Source organism: Musa acuminata, chromosome BXJ3-7 (assembly GCF_036884655.1).
Source record: "Musa acuminata AAA Group cultivar baxijiao chromosome BXJ3-7, Cavendish_Baxijiao_AAA, whole genome shotgun sequence".
Classification (NCBI taxonomy): Eukaryota; Viridiplantae; Streptophyta; class Magnoliopsida; order Zingiberales; family Musaceae; genus Musa; species Musa acuminata.
In genome coordinates, this window is record NC_088355.1 from 38566171 (window position 1) to 38582190 (window position 16020).

At 38.4% G+C, this 16020-nt stretch overlaps 3 protein-coding genes across 4 annotated transcripts; all 3 read left to right on the forward strand.

Annotated features, from left to right (window-relative positions):
- Positions 1-408: 408 nt before the first annotated feature.
- LOC103992493 (probable serine/threonine-protein kinase PBL8) lies at positions 409-5348 on the forward strand. 2 transcript variants are annotated; one of them, XM_009412209.3, is made up of 6 exons: positions 409-555; positions 2182-2516; positions 2743-2878; positions 4056-4192; positions 4325-4448; positions 4657-5348. In XM_009412209.3, exons 2-6 carry the CDS (start codon positions 2196-2198, stop codon positions 5112-5114), a joined length of 1176 nt encoding a protein of 391 aa, XP_009410484.2. In that variant the 5' UTR covers positions 409-555; positions 2182-2195; the 3' UTR covers positions 5115-5348. The 2 variants fall into 2 exon arrangements, with proteins under 2 accessions (XP_009410484.2, XP_009410482.2); XM_009412207.3 differs by having other exon boundaries at positions 509-1454.
- A 2094-nt stretch (positions 5349-7442) lies between these two features.
- Positions 7443-9161, forward strand: LOC103992494 (protein LURP-one-related 8). The gene is made up of 2 exons (XM_009412210.3): positions 7443-7805; positions 8614-9161. The coding sequence occupies exons 1-2, from the start codon at positions 7548-7550 to the stop codon at positions 8974-8976; spliced, it is 621 nt and encodes a 206-aa protein (XP_009410485.2). The 5' UTR covers positions 7443-7547; the 3' UTR covers positions 8977-9161.
- Positions 9162-10322: 1161 nt separating this feature from the next.
- LOC103992495 (large ribosomal subunit protein bL17c) lies at positions 10323-14686 on the forward strand. The gene is made up of 3 exons (XM_009412211.3): positions 10323-10586; positions 12025-12434; positions 14507-14686. The coding sequence occupies exons 1-2, from the start codon at positions 10370-10372 to the stop codon at positions 12432-12434; spliced, it is 627 nt and encodes a 208-aa protein (XP_009410486.2). The 5' UTR covers positions 10323-10369; the 3' UTR covers positions 14507-14686.
- Positions 14687-16020: the final 1334 nt, after the last annotated feature.

Sequence of the window (16020 nt, forward strand, 5' to 3'; positions counted from 1 at the left end):
ATTGGCTGGATGTGCTTTGGTTTAAGAGAGAAGTTGTTTTGTTTCGCTGCTTTGAGTGAGGAAGGAGGCAACACAACAAAGAGTATTGGCATGAATCTTTATGTAATGATGAAACCTCATTATGATTCATGTGTTCATTGACTCACTTGTACCATTTGGATTCCAATTAATTAATAGCTAAGGAACCACCACCACTGCTCCCCATGCAAACAGAAAGAAAGACCAATTCATTCGCTATCTCTCTGCATTACATGTAGCTCATGGTGTGTTGTCCATCTCCACCAACTTCAAAGACTTTGGCGTGCAATCTGGTCCACAGCCACTGATATGACTGCCACTACCCTACAAATGTATGGCCTATTTTATGTTACAGGTCTACCTCAGTGAGTGCAGAGACTGTGACCGGATCTTCTTTCTTCAATCTCAAGCAATTTATGATGGCATTTGCCATGATAAAAGGATTAAACCTTGAAACTTCTCTTCATTGTGTATTTTGTGAAGAGGGAGCTTTTTTGCTTTGGGAGACACTCACCTGAGATCAGAGAGTCAGCATCAGTATGCACTTGAACTGTGATTGGATCTTCTTTCCTTGAGCTCAAGCAATTTATGACCGCAATGTTGAATTTGCCATGATAAAAAAGATTAAACCTTGGAATTTCTCTTGCTGTTTTTCTTGGACTTCATTGTGTATACTGTGAAGAGGAAAGCTTTGCTTTGGGAGACACACCTGAGATTGTATAATTCCGTCTCCAGGAATCGCGTGCGAGTCTGCTCGCAGAGCCCACGCAGGGCGTCAGATCTGGTTACACTTCCGAAAGATTAATCTAGTGCAGAGCATGTGGCTTTGCCTGCTTCTGTGACATGTACCAGATGCTACTGCTCCGAGCCAAACATCTTCTGCTTCAGTTTATTGCTGGGAAGTAGATGATGCCTGCGACAAATGAGAGAGTGTCCATTTGATCTCTCTCTCTCTCTCTCTCTCTCTCTCTCTCTCTCTCTCTCTCAGAGACTAATGCACTCTCTTCTACCCCCTCACTTGCTCACAACGCTTGCTTACAGGGGAAGAATGCTCTGCTGGGGAATCTTTGGAAGGTGATGGAGTTGGTGGGCGTGTTGGGAAAAATCCCAAGTTCTTGACAGGAGAAGGAACGGGAGAAAGCAAAATCTCACCTTTCTCACTATTCTCTTCTTCTTCGTTCTGTTCCTCTCTCAGTCTCTCTCTCTCTCTGTGACGCGCACGCACGCACATTCTTATACGTGCGTGTGTATATATAAATATATCTTTTTCGTCTGTGGTTTCTTGCCACCGTCGAGGGGTTTGGGGAGTCGCGGAAGGCTTAGCATCGCGTGGGAGGAGAGGGGTTTGAGAGCTGACGGAGAATGAGAGAAGGCTTCGAAGATGGGCAATTGCGGAACCAGAGAGGAGAATGCCGTCGTCGCCGCTCACGCGCAAGGTGACAGCTTTCGCTATCGTTTTCCCCAAAATCCCCTCCTTTTGCTACTTTCCCACCTTAATCTTGATTGGGATTGAGCCATTCCTTCTGTTTTGCCTCGATTGTGGACCGGATAGCTCGAAAAACCTCATTCCTGTTGATTTGATCTTCGACTTGGGGTTTCGCCGATTTCGATTTTGTCCGAGTGATTTTTGATGGCATTGTGGTTTGGATTTGACCGATGAAACTAGTTGATCTTGAACTTTTGGAAAGGTTGGATCTTTTTGGTGGACTCGGCCTCCTTAATTGAGATCTTCGAAGGTTTAGGTTTTCCTTTTTGTGTTTCGACTTATGGGGTTCAATTTTTTCTCCTCCTTTGCCTCTGTCTTTCTTCGTCAACATTGATGTGGTATTGCGTAGTTTTCATTGGCACATCATCTCGTTCCAGTCTAGTTTATTTTGTGATTTATACATTGTTCAGGTAGCTCATGCTGTTCTCTCTCTCTCTCTCTCTCTCTCTCTTTGTGAGAAGGCCAGAATAATTTTGTTAGTGGAAGTAAGAATGAAATGTTTCAAGATTGTTGTCATTGTAATTCCAGTTGCCCATATCATCATTCTAAATGTGATATAGTCTCTTAAGCAATCAACTTATATTCTTATTTCATGATGGAAGAATTTGTAATTATGTGGAAGCTGTGCTTTAATTCAAGTAGATGGTTTTATCATTTTAGCAACATTTTTTGTGCAGTTCAGCAGCTTCAAATGTTCCAAATACCTGTTAAGAATGCCCCTCCAGAGAAAAAACACACTCGTACTCTCTCAGACATAAGTGATCCTTCGACCCCTCGACACATTGAGGATTCGAGAAACATTGCAATATACACTGATGTGATTGCGTTCACATTGTTCGAGCTTGAGACTATTACAAAAAGCTTCCGGGCAGATTATGTTCTTGGTGAAGGAGGGTTTGGCACTGTCTACAAGGGCTATATAGACGAAAATGTGAGAGTGGGTCTCAAATCGCTTCCGGTTGCCGTCAAGGTCCTCGACAAGGATGGTCACCAGGGACACAGAGAATGGCTTGTAAGTTGGTTTGTGAAAGCTATATAGTTTATCTGGATTATTGTCTCCTAAGCTACAATTAATTCACCGTCTCATCAGTGGTTGGCATGCTTATTTGCATTGACTTGGTTCCATCAATATCAAATGTACACACAAAAAGATATATCTCTGCCCTAAGTTATCGAGCAATTTCAAGACTATACACCAGAGTTCCTTTTGAGTTTGACTTTCGTTCTTGTGTTATCAGACAGAGGTTAATTTTCTAGGACAATTGAGGCATCCTAATCTAGTGAAGTTGATTGGATACTGCTGCGAAGATGATCATAGGCTGCTCGTCTACGAGTTCATGTTCCGTGGAAGTCTGGAGAACCACTTGTTTCGAAGTACTTAATTCTGCCATTTGTTTCTCTACTTTAGTATGTATCTTTGTTGTTTGATGCATTCTTACGCCCTTGATGAATTTGTTAAGTTTCTCAATGTTCTAATATGCTTAAAAAGGATACATGTTTGTATTTAGTTTCAGTATAAACTTTTAGTGACCATACTTAATATATCCTAAAGGACGGTTAGAGTATCTAGAAATTCTTGGTTATGTTAAGTAGAATTTTTGTAGGAGATTTTTAATTATAAAGTACTTGCTGTTATATATCATAAGTTCCTGCCTTTTGTCATCTGAATATTTATTCTGCAATTGATTAATAGATGGTTGGCTGACAAAAGTTATTGAGGGATTGATTCATGAATTCAATTGAATGGATTGCTTTTTTTTTTTTTGGGTGTTACTGTTAGTTAGCCAACAACTTAACTTGCTCACCAAGGAACAAAATGGTGATTGAAACATGATGGTCAAAGATGGTCATGATTCCTATAAAATTTTCTTCTTCCACGTGACTTGACTATGAATGTGCAGATGTTAGCGCATGAGAGGTATGATTAGAAATTGAAGCTGAAACTAAAGGACTAGAAAAGAGGTTTCTTTAGGCTTCTTCTTGTACTACTTTCTCCTATTTTAATGGTATCTTTTTGTATCGTAAATAGCTTTGAAGTCAATATAACAAGGTCTTTGAAGGGTAATGCTAGTTTATGTGCCATTCCTAGTTATGCTATACAATAAGACTGGGTCATTTCTCAAACATATAATTTTGTGCAGTAATTTTATATTTTACATTTTGTTGAATTAATTTATTGACATTGTATTAACAAGGTGAATGGACCTTGGGATTGAAGCATGTGTAAGTGCAAATGGCTTGCAAATTAGTTATCTTTGACTACTATAAGTTGTATGCACATAAGCAATCTTGATGTCTATCATGGAGAGGGCATAAGCAGGGATTTCCTTGGTTGAAAATTTCCTTCGGTTTCTTCTGTCAAAGATTTCAGCTTTATTTTCTTTCAGCTATTTCAGTTCTCTTTGATGCTCGACCAATTGCACTTTTGTGATTGATGCCGATTTTAGTCTGTAACTTACAATTTTTTTTTCTGTCCTCATTAAAAAAAACTTCTTATTATACTATTACGTACTAATAATTTTCCATCTCAACCTGACTTTTCTTCTTTCAGAGACAGCGGCTCCACTATCTTGGGCCACAAGAATGTCAATTGCACTTGGTGCTGCTAAAGGGCTAGCTTTCCTTCATAATGCTGAAAGACCTGTTATTTATCGAGATTTTAAGACTTCAAATATTTTATTGGACTCTGTTAAGTATTGTCCTTCTCTTCGGTTCCTTACAATTTATAGTTTTCTTTTTTCTTATGCAAATGTTTCGTGACTCATTTGTGGATTTTGACATTTAACTTCGATTTGCTGTTTCTCTTCTTCATCTGCTCAGGATTACACAGCCAAGCTCTCCGATTTTGGTCTTGCAAAGGCTGGTCCAGAGGGTGATGAGACTCATGTATCAACAAGGGTAATGGGAACCTATGGCTACGCTGCGCCCGAGTATGTGATGACAGGTCCTGCATCTTGACATCGACAACTTGGAATTATTTCCATGTCCTAACTTCAGTTTTATATGCTATAATATTAGGTTTTGATAACTGAGTAGTTTTTACACTTACCGAATCTCTATGATGGTTAAATTGGCAGTATATGATTCATTACTTCGACTTTCTTTTCGATTGCCTTTAGTTTTCACCATGATCATATCCATGGCATGAGCAGGTCACTTGACAGCCAGGAGTGATGTTTACAGCTTTGGAGTTGTCCTTCTCGAACTCTTGACAGGACGGCGATCCGTGGACAAGACGCGCCCAAGCAAGGAGCAGAGCTTGGTCGATTGGGCTCGTCCCAAGCTCAACGACAAGAGGAAGCTGCTCCAAGTCCTCGACCCCAGGTTGGAGGATCAGTACTCGGTGAGAGCTGCCCAGAAGGCTTGTAGCCTGGCATACTACTGCTTGAGCCACAACCCAAAAGCAAGGCCTCTTATGAGCGACGTCGTGGAGACACTCCAGCCTCTGCAAGCGAGCAGCGGCAGCGAGAGCTCATTTCAGGCACTCGGAAGTAGTGTGCTTCCCGATCGCAGGGTGCACCACAGGCTTGCAGGAAGCAGCATCAGCTGCAAGCCGACTCCGAATGTGCAATGTTCACCAGGTGCTCTTCCAGCCTGCAGGGTCAAGTGAGTCTATTGCTCCACTCTCTGGTTTGCAGAGGTCATTGTATATGGACTATCTTGTTGTGCTTGCTTGTGTGGGTTTTGCTTCTTCTTCCACTTTGTTTCCATGTAAATCTCATCTCATTACTGTCCTGTTTGCAAGATCTTTACTCCTAATCAGTGTTTTATGTATTTTAACTGAGCCAAACCTTGCCAAATGGGCTAGGTTTGTTCTGGAAATGAAAGCCAGTTGGAGCAGGAAGACCTGAATTGTACTCTGAAATATGTTCATCTTTAGGGTGGAAATAACTTCATCATGGTGTGCTTAGTTCCTATAATTCCTCTTGAGTCTTTGCCTTTTCAAATTATAATCGGTGAATTACTTAATTTTGATGTTTAGCCTTGATGTATATATTTCCAACTTTAATGCTTTGTCATATATATATATATATATATGAATTTTTACATATCTCAATGACAATAAAATCATATGTATATATAATTATATAATTATATATATATATATGATTTTATTGTTGTTATTATTTATTTTGATATCTTTATCATTGACAACTTCTTAAATTATATGGCTCTTTCAAAAATCAATGATGACAAAATATCAATGTAGTCAAATCTAAATAATTAAAATTTTATGATTTTCTTATTGTTGTCATTGACTATAATTATTTTAATATTTTTTGGAGGGTAGATTTTATTTTATTTTTAAATTTTAAATCCTGAAAATAAAATTTAAATTATATATATATATATATATATATATATATCTCAAATATCGTTTGTATTATAAATATAATATGAAGAGAGCTGTTTGCCTCGAGAAAGGAACAATAGCATGGAACAGTAATAGAATCAAATTGTAGACCACCCACTCCACCACTGTGCTTCGGGATGCGATGTGATCTATGAACTTATTCGTCCGTGCATCAATCTCTTTAGAAAATAAGGAAAAGTTCGACCCACACATCCATGCAATAACTCTAATTTCTCAGGAATGATGAGAGATAAAAGGCTCTCTCTAATCCCTTCTCACTGAAACTAACACTCAGATATGTCGGCCAATTCTTCCTTTCCATGGTTTGCTATGCTATGTATCAGCGTAATCTCAGCTGTTCAGCACAACCTTTGCCATCAGCCACTTTTTCTCTCTCTAAAGTATCAGAGAAGACAGTCAACTCAGCCACGCAAGCGGCGCACACAGAGAGAGAGAGAGAGAGAGAGATTGATCTGTAAGCTTCTCTCTCTCTCTCTCTTTTTCTGCTTGGATGGAAGGAAGCCGACGAGGCTTTTGACGTCTGCAAATTCCAGCCTTCCCACTTCTCGTACGCGCATTGGAGAGAGAGAGAGAGAGAGAGAGAGTTGACGGTGAGTGCGTGCGATCCCTCTCTCTTGCAATATTCTTTTGAGTGTCGGGACGCCCAACTGTACCATTGGGTTTGATTACTGTCTTCCTTGAGAAGCAAAAGAAACGAATCTACAGACACCATTTCCCATTTGCATCCCACAATGCGTGAAGGTTGCAGTAAAATCAACTTCCATGTTGATCTCTAAGATACCTTTCGCGTTGTGGAACGGAACGAAACCTGTGAGTGTCTCTTTTGTGCTAACCGTATCGCATCTGTGCTGATCTCGACAGGTTTAGTATGGTCGACATACAATGCAACTTCTCTTTTCAGTTTCGCATTATCGATGCTTTCGATATATATATATATATATATATTGATCTGAGCAAAACATAAAAAATAGTTTAATAAAATATTATAAATAAATATCGATAGGATGCCGTACGATTTAAACAAATATAGTTATAATCATGATTCATTAATAAGATTGTGTTCAAGCCAAAAACAAAAGTTACGACAAGTGATATTTTGCATTTCTAAGACTTCAAAATATAGTAATAAAAAGGCGATTGACAATATTGCTAGAGAGGTCTAGAATAAGTAATTAAAAGAATACTGTGTATCTCATCATATCGATTTTCTTTCTATTAATCGATAACTGTAATCAGAATTCAATCATATTCATAATATATCTTATTTAATTATACAGAATCACGTGATCTAACACTTAGCCTCAGTTCAGCAAACCACGAACGGCACGAGGTGGCCGGATTAAGATTCCGTGCTTTTGAGCTTTCGGCAAAAGCAACACTGCTGGAATCTCATTCCCGGCATCACTCGATCATATTCCGCAGAACAAAGACAGGAGGACAGTCATGTCATCAGAGACTTCAGATCCTCTGTAACTCCCACTGATACAGTGTATGTTAACCCTAAAAGAAGGATTCTGAGCCTATAAATATTACTCGGCCTCTGTGTTTGCCATTCCACCCACAGAAAAGACGCTTCCCTCCACGCTAATCTCGGTCGACTCTCCCCTTCCTCACCTCTTCGTGCATATAAAACCAGCGCCGTAAGAAGATCTCCTCGACGCCGAAAGAATGTCCAGAGTTCATCCTACACTGAGAATGACCGACGACGACGAAGAGCTCGCGACGACGACAGCCCGTCCATCGATTTGGACGGTATGGAACAAGTCGAGCATGGGTTTCCACGGAACGGATGGGTTCTCGATTTATGACAGCAAGGGAAGACTGGCCTTTCGGGTCGACAATTACTCGAGGAAGCACAAGTGTTTTGCAGGGCAGCTGCTGCTCATGGATGCCAATGGGAAGGCACTCATGGCTTTGAGGCCTCGGGTAGGAAGATTCTACTTCTCTTTGTTTGCTTTACCTTCTCTACTTTTTCTCTTGGAAGAGATAGATCACAGCACAAAGCTTGCATCAGCTCAACAGGAAACCCAAGCATAGTTCGACTGCTAGAGAGTAGACTTAGAAAGTAGAAATCTAAAAGATTTGATCATTTCTTCATCAGTTGTAAGCTGAATCTAAATTTTGGTAGTCATATATGAATCAAAGTTTGTTTTTGATTCATATATGAATCAAAAAGTCCAACTTTTGTGCCTTTTAAGATAAAGGTATTCTGAATAACATCCAATGATTATAGTATAACAGAGATAGAACATAGAAGCAAGCTTCTTATTATAGTATGATTATAGTATGCTTTAATTGCTAGAAAGAAGACCTAAAAGGTTCTCACAATTTCATTTTATTATTTCACCTAAAAAGTTATAGATAGACTCTATAAAAAAAAGAAAACTAGAAGATTTGATCATTTATTCATGAAATTGGTAGTCATACATGAATCAACGTCAATCTTCGCGTCGTCTTACTTTTTTTTTCGAAGCACTTAAAATCATCTTAAATTTTTTTAATATTTTTTTGTGTTAGAAAATAAGTATTCTGAATAGTATCGAAAGATATGCAATTGATATATTTGATATTAAATTTTTATATAATAATATAATCTCTTAATAAGCTAAGCTCAGTAACTAAGCTTAGATATGCACAAATGCAGATAACTCAAGCAGATACTGAGAATGCTGTAAACTTCTGTATCGAATCGCATTGTGACTGTTTCTGATCATGTCTATCACACATCAAGCAGATACTGAGCATGCACGACAGGTGGAGCGGATTCAAAGGCGAAGACGGCTTAGATCCAAAGTGCAGAACTCACGTCTTCTCCATGAAAAGGCGATCGATCCTTCAAGGCGGCGACAAGGCGGAGGTGTACATGGATAGTCCAGACGACCGATCATCGCTGCCGCATTTCAAGACCGAGGGTTGTTTCAGAAGAAGAGACTGCAAGATTTTGGACAGCAATGGCGAGGAGGTGGCGCAAATAAGCCACAAGAAAGTGAACAGGTCCGTCACTTTGGGCGATGATGTGTTCAGCCTCATCATTCAGCCGTACACCGATACTGAGCTGATAATGGCTTTTCTGGTCATCATGGACCGCATCTGCTAGAAGCCTTGTAGCTTTTCATGGCTGGAGGGTCGCCATTTTCGCACCCGACATAGCTGCTGCTTGCGGTAGATAACACAGTGAGTGAGATAAGATGGAAGCTGTGGAAATATATGAAGTCACAAAGGTCAACATGTTCAGTGACGTTAAGTGAATCTTACGATGCAGTCAGGTCTTTTCTCTTTTGAGCTTAAGCTTCCTTAAAGAGATTCAATGTCCAGTAACAGTGCAGTCAAGTAAACATATATATATATATATATGGTGTCGGATTCCAATAATCAACTGACTGGAGACAGTAATCCACATGAATATCCATTGACATTTCACTACCTATTATGGTCAGATACAGTGTGTAGTAAGCTTGCTGGTCGAGTAGTCGAAAAGCTGCAGCTCCTCTCTCTTGTGGACGATTGATGACTGCTGCTTCCCTGTCTGAGGGGCAAAATGAGAGATGTCAATTCCCCATTAGATGGGAAAAGCCTGTGTGTTGCTGGTTTGAAGACAACCATGATGGGTTATTGGGATGGAGGTTTAGGCTGTGTTACAATGTCTGACTCTCAAGGCCTGAGAAACATCGTCACCAACAACACCAATCCTCGGTGGATTGTTAGGTTCTTTTTTTAGTTTATTATCACGAGTAGATTTGTTTTTCATTACTCATATATAATTTGATACGTCAATAATGACATGGCATGATGATGTGAAAGAGGTTCAAGAATCAATTTTTTTTTTATAAAAATAAAAAAATAAATTATTTATTTTGAGAATAATTGATTAATTAATTTCGTTTGACCTCAATCATTAACCAAAATGATCAAAACTGAAGTTGACAATAATATACCCACTGGCATAACTCAGATCAAATCCTAATATAGTGCATGGAAGACGTAGTCCAATAGTGACTTTATATCGTGACGAATCGAGTCTAATGGGATAATTAATATATCAAAATTATTTAAATAAATCATTAAATAAAATAATTAAGCTAAATTTAATGATAATATACTCATCGTATTCTTAAAACACTATCTTAGTGTTGTTCATTGAGTTAGTTAAGATCTAAGAAAATTGGACGGAATTCATTTTGGCCATTATATTTTTTTGAGTTGTTAAAACTCTAATTTTTGTTTAGAATAGATGAAATTGACATAGGAAAGGATAAATGGTAAAGAATTACTATAATTGTCATCATAAAGATCTTTCATATTCCTAAATGACCAACATAGGCATTCCTTGGAGAGAAGCACGAATCTTGAGGAATACAAATCAAGTCTGAGCACGAATCTTGTAGCCTGATGGAGCCACATCCCAGTCACAAGCGAACAAGAGGCTGTGATGTAACGCGGATCGCCTTCTCTATCTTCTGCTATCTCCGCTGCTGCTTCTCCTCGCTCCAATGGCCTTGGCTTCCTCTTCTCTCTCGACATGGAGCATGGCCTCGCTTCGCTCTGCCCTCCCTCCCTCTCCCTCTCCTCGCCTCCCCACGTTTCGCTTTCCGACCCCTTCGCCCTTCCATTGCTCAGCTCGGCTGAGTTCCGGTCGCGGACAGGCAAAGCCGCTGCGGTCCTTCTCCGGCCTCGCTCCCATGACTCCTCTCCTCTCTGTTGGCATTGGTAAATGATGCTCTTGCTCTGTTTATTCCATCTCGAACTAAATTTCGTCAACGCGTAAGCCCTAGTTGGACGGATACCATATCTTCCATTTTCTTATTACGTTTCGAGTAGAAGTAAAATTTTGAAGATTGTTAGACTCATTGAACTGCATATTGAAGATAATGAGAGTTTAGATTGGTCAAGAATCCAAATTATCTCTCCACTATGTAAATTTTAGAATCTTGAAGTAAGTTTCCTCTTCTTTACTGTTAGATCCAGATTTTGTTTTGATGATGTCGATCAAAATCTGATTTGGCAGGGCAGTATTTCAGGTTAGCCTACTTTTGTCCTACACCTGACAGAGATGATTAGGGCTATGGTTAATGTTGATATCCTTTTGTCTTATTCTTTCAGTAAGGAATTTGATAAAGAAACATGCAACTTCTTAAGAACCAAACGAAGGTATTCTATATAACATACGCCAAAATAATCCAGACCGTGGATTGTCAATGAGAATTCTGGGAGAACTTTCTTTAGGGGAGTAATTGAGACTGATCAAGGTTAGGTTGGTCTTAATGTCCAATTTTTGGAGTCTGTCAGATGGAGTGTTATTTGCAAAGAGCAGTTGTTTTCCAAGATCGCCTAGTCAAACAAACTAAGAATCTATTGGTACTCATGATTTATATGCATCTGTGTGGGCTTGGACTATTATGATGTTTGGTGATTAATCCACTGATTGATAAATTTTTAATTTGGCATCGAGAATAGATTGTTAGAGACCTTTTTTAGTGGTTTAGCATTTTCTAGTATTCCGATATTAGAAGCATTCTTTAAGTGCCATTTGCTACAATTTATTTTTTTCAGCTGGATTTCTTTTACTGGAACTTTTGTGTTTTGATTGCAAAAGGCTCTTTAGATAAAGATTTGGATAAAAAAAACTATTAAAGTATTCATTTTCAATTCTTAAATGGGAAATGCTTATGATAAGAAGTACTTTTAGTTGTAATGGGCATAGAAACAACTATGTCTCCTATTCTAAAAATCCTTGAGAGTTTTATTTTTTCTTTTTGGTTTTGGATGCAACAAATGCTACTTTTGAGATTGGATTTTGAATTGGTTGCATTTATTTAAGTTGAACAATTTCAATAAAGCTAGTTAATCTTCCAGATCATGGAGAAGAAATTCACTGATTTTCACTAGTGTTGTTAAGACCAACCTCTTAGGTGTGTGCCTTACTGGGCCCCAACACATGGTCCTGACAAATTCACTGTCGCCACTTTTAATGTTTTCTTTTCTTTTTATTTGTAGTATATATTTTCCATATGACTGTGCATATTACTGCCTATTTTTTCAGTCTCGTACCATTGTTGTTGCTTTCAATAATATGTTTTTTCCCCTTCTATTTCATTTGTAATTTTCTGCTGTGAATTGGTATAACATTCTTCTATTCACTGTCCAGGGGTTGCCAACTTTGACCATGTGTTCAGCAACATAAGCAATGGAAGCAAATTCTATGCTATGAGACATGGTAAACGTGTCCCAAAACTCAATAGGCCCCCGGATCAGCGTCGAGCTCTCCTACGTGGTCTTACGACGCAGCTGCTGAAGCATGGTAGGATCAAAACTACCAGAGCCAGGGCAAGTGCGATGAGGAAGTATGTAGATAAGATGGTAACATTGGCGAAGGATGGTTCTCTCCATAAAAGGAGACAGGCACTGGGCTTTATTTATGAGAAACAAATTGTTCATGCATTGTTTGCTGAGGTACAAGATAGATATGGAGATAGGAATGGAGGGTATACAAGAATCATCAGAACTCTACCAAGGCGAGGAGATAATGCACCAATGGCTTATATTGAGCTTGTCTAGGTAAGTTGCAGTGAACTGATAGTTTTTTGTATGTCCTTTCATATTCTTTTTGGCTTACTGTCCCTCAAAAGTGATATTGATACTTGTGCTTCTCATATATTGCTTACTTATTGGTGTCACTGCTGCGAAGCACAAGCTTGTGCTGGCAGTAACTAATCTCTCCTTCTTGCATGAACAAAAAATGTGCCAAATGATGGTGTCTTATCCATGTCACTTAATCTGCCCTCATATTCTAAATGTTCTTATATTATTAGTTTATTTAACCCTGGAACAACCATATGATGTTTTCTTAGAGAAACTTTTGTTGGGTAACCATGTTGCAATTTTGGAGAAGCCCCAACACAATGCCATATGATCCATTGTTCCAAAAGTGCAGAAAGTATTGAGTTAGTTGACAGCTAGATTAATTGCTTTTGTATGATGGAGTAAATATTATTAGTGGAGATAAAGTAGGAGTTTGGTGGCATGGATTCAAGTACTAGTGTTATGCTGACCAAGAACCTAGAAGTGTGCTCTCTTATCATCAATATATTGAGCAATATGGAGTAGATTTTTGCTCAAGAACTTTGGTTATCAGCAGAAAGACAGCTATAACTAAAACAGATCAACAGCAACGTTCAAATATATTTTTGCAATAAAAGGATTTAAAGATGATGTTCTATTCTTTGCAAATATCTGGAACTTTGAAGTCTATTCTGCAAAATAGTTGATAAATGTATTTCAAGCCTTTAGTGGTAAGAAAATAGTTTAAGAGCTTCATTAGAATGCAACCATTGAGAGGGAGACCGGTGATTGTGGCCATGCCTAATGGTAATTGAAGTACCATTCTTCTTTTGTACCATAATGTATGTATTTGCATAATTTTCAGAAATACAACTTACTATCTTTCTGAAACCTAGGACCACTGTTATCAGTTGACCATACAACTTCAGCCATGATCTCTTAACATTACTTCTGCGTTGCATTATCCAATAAACTAATATTGGCCTTGATTAAGTTTTATATTCTATATTGTTTGGAGATATAGTTTAACTAAAATATTTCAGATACATTGCGTGAAAATATTCTATTCATGATCTTAGAACATATTCTTTGGATTTCTGTTACAAGAATTCGTGGTAATGTACTATTCAAACTTCAAAAGTCAAGTGATAATTATGCAGCAACCTGAAACTGAATGGCTTAGCCCATCGAGGTTGGCCTCAGTCTTGCGAAATGGAAATTCTTCTCTCCTGCAAAGAAGAGAAGATTTTATCACGTGGAGATCCTATCCTAACAATTGCACTCTTTATTTTATAGTGGCTTCTTTAACATATTTAGTACTTTGCTTGATACATGGAGAACTGCAAGTCCCTGCTTGTTTCAAGAAATATTCCGATAATCACTAAAGCAGTGATTATGTATGTATGTATGGATGTATGTATGTATGTATAAAGGTGAATCCTTTGTTTTAATGAGAACTAACACTTATTAATTTTTAGTTTAAACACTAGTGAACAAAAGCTTTTCTTACTCTGGTTGGACATAAATTGAAAGACCAGAAGGTTTGTATTCATTGATAAGTTCTAAAGAGCAAATAAATGTCTTCTTCCTCCATATGCAAGGAAGGGACAAATAGAAATATCAAATTATAAGAAGCCAAATAAAACTAGATTTACTTTGGTTCACCCCTAACAAATAGTTCCAATTTGTCCATATTTCAACTTTCAAATATATTCACATATCAAACTCCGAGGGATTTGTGGGTTCCGTGTTCAAATCACACATGGAATAAGTGATGGTGTAAATCTAGTAACACTTTCATGAAGATGTGTTTCGTGGCAACGGGTAATAATGTCCAGCTATGAGTTTTCACTGTCCTATATGGACATGAGGAATAGCCTAAAAGTGCAAGTCATATTTAGAATTCAGCAGCCATATCTAATGAGCTTATAAAACAGTTCTTCATTACATATTCTTTCATAGTTCTGCAATATCTTTGTAATTCTTACTTCAGTAATGTCGAATGTACCTTTTGCTCTTCACCTTTTATATGTACCAACAGAGCCTGATATTTACCTTTTTGTTAACAGAGCTTTGTGGCACACCGTTTTCTGACCAAGAGCTTTGGACTGAAGGTTTTCAAACTTTGTAATGCATAATATGAAGGAATCGTTAAGCTTCATTTCCTTGTTACTGCATTTGTATTACTTTATTCACTGTTTGTTGTTCAAAACTATTTGTGATCAAAAGTTTCATGGATTCTCGTCTCACCTAGTTTGAGCATCTTATCACCGCATATGTGCAGATCCTTATCATAAGAGCTGTTGGATGCACAATATGTCATCCTTTATCTTTAGTTGGTCTAGCACTTACAATGTACCTTCCACTAGCCTTCGCACGGAAGATAATAGCTTTTCCTTCCCTAGAATCAAACTCCTCGGTGGGGGAACTAGGGATAGATTGGTTTTTCTCCATGCACTGCCCTTGAGGTGGTGGGTGGTAACTTCATGATGGTGGGCGTTGACCTTTTATGGCTGTAATGTGACTCAGCCATCACCTTGCACTCGCCTGCAAGTAGTGAGTGGATTCTGTCTAGATTGTGTCAATGAGCGTGATCTCTCTCTTTATGTTTTCTTGAAAGGATTGTCAAACTCATCTTCCTCCTCAGCAAGTACACCCAGACAGAATGGAGTGGGTAACGTCAGGCCACACTTCTTCCAACTCGTCCATACATGTGCAATATCTTGTTGAAGAAAATGGTGGCCTCTCATGAGCATGTAACTTTGGTACTATCATTAGATGAACTCTTGCTTTTGTCTTGTATTGGTCATCAGAAGAGGTAGTTTTCCATTGGCTGCTTACATTACGGCAAGGTACATGTACTATCTGGTTAAAGTCACTGTATCGCCCTGTGAGTCATTCAATGTAGTTCCAGCTTTGACAGTGTTTTCTTTTTTCTCTCATGCAGCTTTGACGTGTACTACTGCTCACTGTAAGTGGGAGAAGAGTGAGGTACGTCCAGGTATGTTCTTCTATAGTAGATTAATTTTCTTGGCTTCCTAACTAGTGCACCCATCCAACTTGGATTTTGTCGCTTGTCACTTGGTGAAGTCATTTCCAGAAGAACCTTTGATTGATCCACTGGAGATTAGCACCAAACTGCAGCTTGACCATATGCTGATGTTTCTTCTGAAAGATTCTTTTGTTTAGGGCCATCCCAGTTGGCGTGCTTGGCCAATTGCTACCTAAGTTTAATCACTGGTTAGAACACAGTCATTATCACTTTAATTCTCATGTCAAGGGTGGTGAAAGGCGAGATGCCACCAATGTTAATCATCATATATTTCTTTGGATTTTGTGGTGCAAAATGACAAATGTTTGGACAAAATTTTCAAGCATATATATATACAAAAAAATATTGATATTTTTTTTCCCTATCATTGTTTTCATCTTCCCTTGGTCATGTCATCAACACCATTCACAGTACTGATACAATGCATCTTCTTATAGGGGGGTTGTTTTTACTTTTTTGAGTCTTTCTTGACTTGAGGTAGTATAATTCTGGAAGGTTGAACCTTAATTCTTCCACTTGAGAGTTGAGAAT

Coding starts and splice junctions, on each gene's coding strand:
- LOC103992493 (XM_009412207.3), top strand. CDS start 1,400: ATGGGCAATTGCGGAACCAGAGAGGAGAATGCCGTCGTCGCCGCTCAC. Junction 1,455..2,181: donor CGTCGCCGCTCACGCGCAAG/GTGACAGCTTTC, acceptor TTTTTTGTGCAG/TTCAGCAGCTTCAAATGTTC. Junction 2,879..4,055: donor GGAGAACCACTTGTTTCGAA/GTACTTAATTCT, acceptor TTCTTCTTTCAG/AGACAGCGGCTCCACTATCT.
- LOC103992494 (XM_009412210.3), top strand. CDS start 7,548: ATGTCCAGAGTTCATCCTACACTGAGAATGACCGACGACGACGAAGAG. Junction 7,806..8,613: donor TCATGGCTTTGAGGCCTCGG/GTAGGAAGATTC, acceptor CACATCAAGCAG/ATACTGAGCATGCACGACAG.
- LOC103992495 (XM_009412211.3), top strand. CDS start 10,370: ATGGCCTTGGCTTCCTCTTCTCTCTCGACATGGAGCATGGCCTCGCTT. Junction 10,587..12,024: donor TCTCCTCTCTGTTGGCATTG/GTAAATGATGCT, acceptor TTCACTGTCCAG/GGGTTGCCAACTTTGACCAT.